This window comes from Haliotis rufescens, unplaced genomic scaffold, assembly GCF_023055435.1.
Source record: "Haliotis rufescens isolate VD_foot unplaced genomic scaffold, xgHalRufe1.0.p SCAF_11, whole genome shotgun sequence".
In the NCBI taxonomy this organism is placed as follows: Eukaryota; Metazoa; Mollusca; class Gastropoda; order Lepetellida; family Haliotidae; genus Haliotis; species Haliotis rufescens.
Window position 1 is genome coordinate 4,224,498 of NW_025963791.1, and position 10,376 is coordinate 4,234,873.

At 38.3% G+C, this 10,376-nt stretch overlaps 1 protein-coding gene across 1 annotated transcript in view; it reads right to left on the minus strand.

Moving 5' to 3' along the window:
• LOC124134323 (4-aminobutyrate aminotransferase, mitochondrial-like) overlaps positions 1-5,404 on the minus strand; it is a 59,037-nt gene extending 53,633 nt beyond the window's left edge. Inside the window, exon 1 of the mRNA XM_046499080.2 lies at positions 5,198-5,404. Coding sequence (XP_046355036.2) covers positions 5,198-5,273 — 76 coding nt within the window. The 5' untranslated portion in view covers positions 5,274-5,404. The remainder of the gene's footprint in view (positions 1-5,197) is intronic.
• Positions 5,405-10,376: the final 4,972 nt, after the last annotated feature.

Sequence of the window (10,376 nt, forward strand, 5' to 3'; positions counted from 1 at the left end):
ATGTCTGCAGATGGACGGAAGGAAAGAAGGACAGACGACAGGAATTCAAAGGTATAACTATACACGCCCACCCTTTTAGGTCAGGGGTATAATAATCACAGACTGGACTTCATTTTTTGTGGAGGATAAAACACTGGAATCCAACAGATAAAACCGTGTCAGCCCTGAAGTTTATCCCGAAGTTGAGGGTTTTATATCTCATAAAAAGGGTACTTTCCATGTACCTTAGGAAAGGGGCGTAAAATATCTGTTGCTGGCACACGTTTCTTGAAAAAAAATTCTTCAAAGCATTGTGATTTATCAGCACCTCTGTAGCCTTGTGGTACACTCACTGGGCAACAGATACAAAGGTTGTGTGATCGATCCGCAGGAATAGAAAGAACACAATTGTCATTTGATTTTACACTTCATTATCTTGTGTTCAGATGCAAAACATCATATAACAAGAAACATTCATATGTAACAATATTAACAGAATTTGTATTAACAAAAAACCCGGGATATTATATAAAATCCTAGGGATATTACAACATCCCTGTTTATGACAGGAAACTTGATTTAACTTGCATATGGTGCATGTTGACATGAAAACCCAGTTGCACCAGACACAACAAAGTTGCACCCTGGTCCCATTTATTCATCAATCTCATTAAAATCAGATCTAAGTTCTCGCTGCCACTAAACAAAGGACATCCCGTCACTCTCACGTCAGAACAACCTTTCGCGAACTTTGACTGACCACTGATACAACTAACAAGAAGTCGACACCAACCAATTAGAAAGCAGCTTTCTCGAGCTTTATGGCATTCATTTTAACCTGGCGACTTCTATTACAGACTACGCTTGAAAAATGTGTTGACACAGTTCTCAATTAAAATTTTGAAAACTGAACAAACGAACATTCCGGAATGTCTAATATATGGTTGAGATTGTATGGCAGTGCTTCCCACGTACTGTGCAACGCCTCCTCCGTTATATGTTTATCCCACGGAAGCGAGAGGTAGATGTTAATTTTGCTGTTACTGTCATTCGGAATACCCCGTGTTAACGTTTTTGTTTTAGAAAACACATTCCGACAGTCACTTTCAAGATCTGGTAAGCGACATTCTACTTGGTCCGATGAAAGGTCGTTCTGACATGACCCGTAATGGGATGTCCTCAGATCGTTGTTCAGCGACAGCAAGAACTAAGATCTTATTTTAATGAGATTGATTTATTCATGGAAAATTGAAACATAGGCCTTTCTGCTGCCTGTGTCACATTAATTAATGACATTTCTGTAAAACGTAATAGGAACATGCACATAATCTTGAAGTACCCAAATCTTGATGACGTCAGGCCCACGAAAGCATGACACATATTATACATAACACAGAGATTCGTGATATAGTATGGGACAAAAACCTAAGAGGTACTGAGTGTGTTCAAAGATCATTCTAGAGTGGGAATGTAAGGGTTAGGCAGATATACTTGGTGCATGTTGGCATAAATATTAAATTGCATTTTTTTAATAATAGGCTGCATTGGTGCATGTATTATATAGTTAAATGGAGCCTTGTTACTGCTATATACTAAATCATATTAAACCATTATGCAGACATCACATTATTGTTATGGCAGTTAATTTTGAGCCAGGAATTCACTTGCCATTCCGAACCTTCATTATAAACAAGTAAACCTATAGGTCATTATGTAAAGTTACAGATAAATTATATGTGACCAACCATGTGATAAGTACGGAAGCCTTTTAGGGCCATTTGTTTTTTATTACTTTCTTAAAATTTCAAGATACTAAGTTGAAATTTCAAGGTATTAAGTTAGCATCTTAAAATATGAACTTAGCATCTTATAAATTTCAACGTAGCATCTTGAAATTTCAAGTTATAATCTTAAAATTTCAAATTATTATCTTGAAATTTCAAGATAATAAGTTGAAATTTCAAGAAGAAAATAAAAATCAAATGTCTATAAATGGCTTCCATAGATAAGGGACCTCATGGGTGAAAAATCACTTTTTGACTTTTTATTATATTGGTAATTATCAAAATTTATACCCTTTCGGTCCTGTTGAAAGTTGAAATTTCAAGATACATAAGTTGAAATTTCAAGATACTAACTTGAAATTTCAAGATGTTAATGGTATATTGAAATTAATTTCAACTTAATATCTGAAATTTCAACTTCAGCATCTTGTAATTTCAACTTTATAACTTGAAATTTCAAGATAATAAGTTGAAATTTCAAGGAGATAAAAACCAAATGGCTCTAAATGGCTTCCATGGATAAGGGATCTCATGGGTGAAAAATCACTTTTTGACTTTTATTATATTGGCCATTATCAAAATTTGTACCCTTTTGGTCCTGTTGAATAAATGCTAAGTTGAAATTTCTAGATGCTATGTTGAAATTTCAAGATACATAAGTTCAAATTTCAAGATACTAACTTGAAATTTCACGATACTAACTTGAAATTTCAAGATATTTACTGTATGTTGAAATTTCAAGTCAATACCTTGAAATTTCCACTTTATATCTTGAAATTTCAACTTCAGCATCTTGAAATTTCAACTTTATATCTTGAAATTTCAAGATAATAAGATGAAATTTCAAGAAGAATCTGTTGATGCTGAACATAGAATCTCCTGATTTCTATTTTTACAGAGTTTTGATAATAATTGGAGAGTCCAATTTCATTTTTATTGTCACCAGCAAAAATTATTTTTTGACAAATTATTATCTCTAAAAAAAATAATATTCCATCTTAATGATGGTGGCCTTTCTACATCAGAAAAACCAGTGACAGATATCCAACACCGTTGGGAGTGATATACAACACCTTTGGGAATGATATCCAACACCATTAGGACTGATATTCAAAAACGTTGGGACTGATATCCAACACTGTAGGACTGATATTCAACACCTTTGGGACTGATATCCAACACCGTTGGGACTGATATCCAACACCGTTGGGACTGATATCCAAAACTGTTGGGACAGATATCCAACACCGTTGGGACTGATATCCAACACCGTTGGGACAGATATCCAACACCGTTATTATATAAATAATAATGATTAACTATTTTTTTATTTCATCGTACCCAAGCCAAATCTGTAAACAATAGTAATCTGTGGCCGAATAATTTTGTGTAAAAATAAATTGGGTCTTACAAAACATAAAGTGTTAGATGTAGTTTTCGAAACAGGTCTGTGATGGTCGAGTTTTTTATGGTCATTTGTTGACATGTTTATATATGGTCTAAATGTATGAATTATTATTGCATTACTTTATATAGTCACGATATGGTTGAAATACTGCCAATGTGGCTTTAAATTTTAACTCGCACTCTCCCACCTTCATATGTTTATGCCAGCAATTTTTTTGTAAGTCGTTAAATATGCTGATGTGAACATTGTGTAATCAGTGGAATAATCATGTTACCGTGCCCTCTTTAAACTATGCATCCCAGTATTGCACACGTCCACACGCTCTGCCACAGATATGAATATTCTATTACGGACAACATTTATTAGGAACACCTGTGATCTGTTGTAGGATCTGTGTTTTCTCCTGGAGAGAAGACCATGAACACTAGCAGAGATCATGTGCTGAATACTGATACATTATTAAGACTAGACATAGTAGATATCGCTTTTATAAATTACTGATGTTTTTTTTTTAAGTTTTTCAATTTATGATGTGACTGACATCCAAAACTGTTGGCACTGATATCCAACACTGTTGGGACTGATATCCAACACCGTTGGGACTGATATGCAACACTGTTGGGACAGATATCCAACCTCATTGGGACAGATATCCAACACCGTTGAGACTGATATGCAACACCATTGGGACAGATATCCAACACCATAGGGACAGATATTAAACACTGTTGGGACAGATATCCAACACTGTTGGGTTGGTTATGATGACAATCAACAAGGTCACTTAGTCTGACCACAGAATTAAGTAGCTTTACAAACAAATGCTTTTTTGTTGTTCTTGAAAACCTTCGAATTCCTGTAGTCTAACCATCCGATTCATTAAGTCTTGTATAGCATATATAGGTCCCTGGGGACTATAATAACCATGAATCCTGACAGATGAATAACTTAAACATCAGGTCATTATCCCTAGCCATAAATATCAAGGTCATCATCATAAATATCAAGGTTGTTATCCCTATCTCTATGGCCACACTGACCTCTGGCCTACATGTCACATGTCTGTCAGTGCTCAGGTTCTAGTGAGGCCTGGTTCAAAAACTTGACCTGTTTTGAATGATCTGACCTGAGTATTTCTGCACCCAGAAATGTGGGCCAAGGAAACCGTTCAGTATGCCATGGAGGTGTCGTACATAAACTAGTTTTAGGAAAACTATATTTGTCACAAAAGATTCCTTTCATACACTATTTGGCATAATGTTGTATGTTTGCCTTCTAAACAAATTAAATATCTTCTGAAAACTAGTAATGCTGTAATATCCTGTACCCAGTCTCATTGTTGTAATTGGCACTCTACACAAGAGGGAACAGCAGTAGAGAGAATTGCCGTTCTGTATCTGCATGTATAGCATCAGTTGATGTGCCAAGGGACCCTATTCCGTATGCCTGCTCTGAGATCAGGGTTGACAAATTATTTTTTATAATTAGAATTAAATAATAATGATTAACTATTTTTTTATTTCATCGTACCCAAGCCAAATCTGTAAACAATAGTTATCTGTGGCTGAATAATTTTGTGTAAAAATAAATTGGACCTTACAAAACATAAAGTGTTAGATGTAGTTTAATGTTGACTGATACATGTTGATAAGTACGGTAATTGATTATTTGATAAACATCTATTGTCAAAAGTGAGGAAAGTGGCATTTATTTTATATTTCTTTCAAAGAAAGAACCTAATGAATTTAATGTTTAATATTGGGCGAGACAAGATGCTTTACTCTCCAGGGATGTTGCAGCTATATGATAACTAAATCAATACTTGGGTATTACTATACCATGGCCAACTGTTGAATACCGTATCGCAATGTACAATAGCATACTTATACATTACATAATCAGCTGGTAATATACATCACCATAGTAAACGGTTTAACGTATGATAAACATGTTATTGACAAAGAAAGACATGCAAAGAAAGGGTTCTGACAGCTATCGACATTGGAAGTGATGAGTTAAAACTTACGAATATGCGGCCCCCTCGCAACACTTTGTAATGTGCATCTTGCGAGCGATCTTCCAACATTCTTTAGAGACGCCATATCGGTTCGAATGATTTTGTGCAGCAACAATCACCGCAACCGAACACTTTGATGCAATTCACCGTTATACGAGATTGACTGGTTTACTCGAGTTAACCTCTCTCGCTGCTACCACGTGTTTAGCATAAGCAGTAAACATCAATGGCCATACACGCCATACTTCAGTTATCGCCCTTTGATCACTTGACACATTTGAGCTGCGTTACTGGCTGAATCCAGAATTTCCAGTCGAAGTTGGTTGTTCGTTAAAGGTCTATTGTAAATGTGGTTCGTGCGCTTGCGTTAACGCCTATTTATTCAAAACACGATTTACAAATTCTCATCGCGCTTATTTATAAGCTGCTGATTAAGCTGGTTTTTATTGAGTAAACATAATGACGATGATTTCTGTATGAATTATAGTCATGATCGCGTGCCATTAGTGCATGTTTTTAGATAAACAGAAGAAAACGACGATTTAATAATCCCACGTCACACATGAATGTTTCAAACATCGCCTGAAGATGTTTAACAAACATGTACGAAAGATTGATTTAAAAAACACTCACCTAAACGTAAAGGTAGTCATCGAAAGCTCATTCTAAACGCTGCGTAATCTCCACGCGAGGCTTTCATCGTGGTGACGAATGGCTCGTCCCCAATTCGAAGGCAAGGCAATCAGAATGCACGTCAGGATATGGGTACTTCGATCAATATACTTTTTTTTCTTTTTTTTCTTCTTTTTTTTGGGTGGGTGGGTGGGGGCAATATGCGTCTGTTGAAATGTGAAACAATGTAGATTGTCAGTTCGCAGTTCCACACCACAGTGTAAACAGATAACAAGATAACATGTGAACATAGAAATATCAGAATGTCAATGTGAGATAAGCTCAAAGTGACGAAAACAAATAGTCATTCTCACGGACTGTTGACCCGGGAAGATTCCAGGATAGAATTGGTCTTCAGCAACCCATACTTGCCGTAAAAGGCGACTATGCTTGTCGTAAAAGGCGACTAACGGGATCGGGTGGTCAGGCTCGCTGACTTGGTTGATACATGTCATCGATCCCAATTAAACGTTAAACAACAAACAACAACAACTCACGGACTGTGTATAAAAGAGTGGCCTATTGGTGTAAGGCGACGAAATGCGCAGTGCAGAGTTACGGCCCTAAGCAGTACTTGGATGTGCATATCGTGCGTTCGAATTTCAGATTCGTCCCGATGGTCGGTTGGGTTCACCAAAGTGAAAACTGTCTACAGTTGAAATCTATTTGGCTATTTTTGTCCTACATAAAGTGAGTGAGTTGGGTTTAACGCCGCTTTCAACAGTTTTCCAGTTATATCGTGGCGTGTCAGATTAATTGCTCCCCCCCTTATAGAAAACATTTTTCCTTGTGACAGTAAGCTTGAATTTGATGTTTTACAAATATTTGCCACCATGGCTTGTCGTAAAATGCGACTATGCTTGTCGTAAGAGGAGACTAACGGGATCGGGTGGTCAGGCTCGCTGTCTTGGTTGATACAGAGAGCCTGACCACCCAATCCGGTTAGTCGCCTCTTACTGATGCTTATGCTGTCTACCACTGGATTGTCTGGTCCAGACTCGATTACATGTATTTACAAACCGCCGTCATATAGCTGGAATATTGCCGAGTGCGGCGTTAAACAAACAAGGTCACGTGGTGGTTTAGGATCGTGGTTGTGTAAACTTGTGAATATGCACATAAAACTGCATTATATGCTATTTCGTACATATCAAGTACTTGCTGGATATCAATTGTCAATAAGATATGTGCATACACAGTAATGGCCAAAGTATACATTACATCACGACATATATACTGATTTGTGAGCTGATAATGTATGCCATCATAACCCAAATACCAATAAAGATGAACAAATTATATTGTCATTTGCCGGCGGCCAAATGTACAGGTGTCTTTGTGATAATAGGGGGCATGGGTGGCCCAGTCGTCTAAGGCGCGGCGATTCGCTGTGCAGAGTTGCGTCCCTTGGCTACGCCAGAAACCTATAATTGTGGGTTCGAATCCCGGTTCGCCCTGATTATGTTTCTAGGTTTGTCAGCACCATACCCGTGCTCGTTGGTTTCACCAAGGTGGTAAACGTCTGAGACCTGCATCACTTCGGGTTTTCCCCCAACATTAAGCTGACACGCCGCGATATAACTGGAATACTGTTAAAAGCGGCGTTAAACCCAACTCACTCACTTTGTGATAATGACAGCAGGCGTTTAATTTCTGTCTGATCAAGATCGAGAATAAAAGTTATTTTATGGGGTGTAAATAGCATTCTACCATGACACTGAAGAATGCTCGATCCTGATTGGTTAAAAAGAGGTATCCTTTTCCCCACTGAAACCTCTTTTAAATATATTAAGCCTTTTAACACCTAAACCGTGAATGAATACATCGATAGCCTACATTTCGATCCATAACAAAATGGCCGCCGATCACCCATAAGAACTGTATACCATATCGGTATTGCCACTATATAAACTAGCGGGCAAAGGAAAGGCCACCAAATAAATAATGGTCGTCAGTTTTCAACAAATTTGCCAAACAGCACGAAAACAGTTGGGAACACATAGCTTGTATGCTATGTTCCATGTGAACATGTGCACGTGCTTCACGTGATTTGCGAGAAAAGTGAATTTAATCTCTACAAAATGCAAAATGTACACAAAGTTACCAGTATAAAATTTTGGTATAAAACATGAGCAGGATCGTACTCTCTCATCACAAGAAACCGTTTAAAACAACGAACATGCCTCGACTATCTTTATGGTGGTGGTAGTGTCATGGTCTGGGGTGGCAGCTGCGGGGACCAGAAGACAGATCTGGTCATCATCGACGAAAATCTCACTGCACGTCGTTACATTTATGAGGTTTTGCGGCCTATGGTACTGCCTTTCCTGCAACGACACCCACGGACGCTGTTTCAGCAGGACAACGCCACACCACACACAGCTCGAGTCACGAGCAACTTTCAGAACGCCAACAACGTGACCGTATTACAGTGGCCAGCCAGATCACCGGACCCGTCGCCCATAGAGCACCTCTGGGACCAACTTGGACGCAGGATTCGGAATCGTCAACAGCCGCCATTGACGAGGGATGCCTTGGCAATTGGGCTGCAGGAAGAATGGCGTAGGATCCCTAATCAGGATGTCAGGAGACTCGTGTACTCAGTTCGACGTCGTGTTGGGGCCTGCACCGTTGCTGGAGGGGGTCACATCCGATACTGTGCAATATGTGTTGTACGGGACTTTAAAAGAGATCGACGTCGATTCTGCGGGTGTGATCGAATACTGGACAGTGCACCCAGCATGAAAAACGTGTCTGCAGAACTTTAAGTACATGGTTTTTTATCTTGTCATTTTCAAATACCGTTTTTGAATAATTGTTTGGGTTTTTTTATAATAAAACTAGAACTAGAACTGTTACTAGATTTTGCGTCTGTTTTGTTTTAGACCAGAAAGTTGTTTGCTGGCGTTTCTTTTGCCCATTATTTTTTTAGACGCTTGGTCTCCAATACAAACCCCGAGGTTACAAGCGGCTCTCGCGAAATTAATATATGCTCGATCGTCTAATAGAGGAAATACGGTACATTTGATATCAGATGTTTTTGACGACGATTTTTGTGTCCTAGTCCACAAGCCCGGCCGCTTCGATAATAAGATTACAAAACTTAACGAAGGCAAATATTTTGCATACAAATGGTAACGTTTATGAAACTCTAAGGGCAATGTTAGGTGGTGAACAGGCAATTGAAACAATCAACAATGAAGGTATCCAAAGCCTAAACAATTTTGAATAGATGAGATATCCAAACATTGTTTTATATATATATATATATATATATATATATATATATATATATATTGGTAAAGGGAGAAAATATCATCAAGTTTCAAATAAAACTGATTTAGTAGGGAGCAACATTACTGGAATTTTCTGAGTTCTGTTCCAGGGCGTACCTTTTTGCCCTCGGATGGTAGCTCAGGGTGATGACGGAAGACAAAACTCAGGGGTGAAGTTTAGACGACAGCAGCCATATTTATTGTTGATGGTTGAAATGAGTCGAAAAGGTACATGTTGATAATAACGTGACAGAACGCACACCGGGACCGAGTGGCCAATCTTCCCGGGTGGGAGAACCGTTCTGTCACTTACCTTCTGGCTGTTCTCCAGGCTGTCTCCCTGACTGACCATGTCAGTCGGGTTTTGTAGAGCGAGGTATTACATAACGTGTGGTAAGGTCATTGTCCCACGTGTATGTATATACGTAAGATCCGGCGACGTTAGGAGGTGTTAATCAAAATTTATAGATAGCGCTGGAGATTAAGGGTCCTGCCCGGAGGGGCTTATGATAAGAGGGGAACGCCGAATGTTTGCTGAATATATTAAACAGACAAAGGGCATAGAATTTCGGTGCACTTGGAAACATATTGAACCAGTTATGGAATTTAGATAAATGAAATGTAAAATAAAAGTATTGAAATGGTTTGCACTATTTAAGTAAAAGTATTGAAATGGTTTGCACTTTAACAGTTTCAACCAGTACTCTGTTAGCGGGATTACGCACTCTTGCAATGATATTGACAAGTAAGTGATTGAGGCGTCTGGTACTTTTCCTGGCGCGTTGCACGGTATCGGAGTAGACAATATGGTCAAATGTGCTTAGCACTTGCGCTGATATCTACATTATAATAGGTTATCTCCCATTAGTGACACGTCCTATTTGTAACACACCTCTATATTCCGAGTTGTTACACTGGGAGGAGGCCAGGAGGGGATTAAGTACGACCACACCTACTGAGTGACGCACCAGTCCTAACTGGAAGATTGATAATAATAGGAAGAAGACGAAGAAAAAAAGAAAAGAAGAAAATATTTTATTCCTGTGTCACATGTTGTATGTGTACACATTAGACATAAAATCTTGCATAAAATGCATACATCGGGCCATAAAAGGCGTATGAGACAAAATGAACAATGAAAAACAATATTTATATAATAGAATTATAACTTACAGGATTGCGAAACCCAATAAAAAAAGGATTACAATTTTAAATAATGAAATGTTGCCTACGTGCAAACA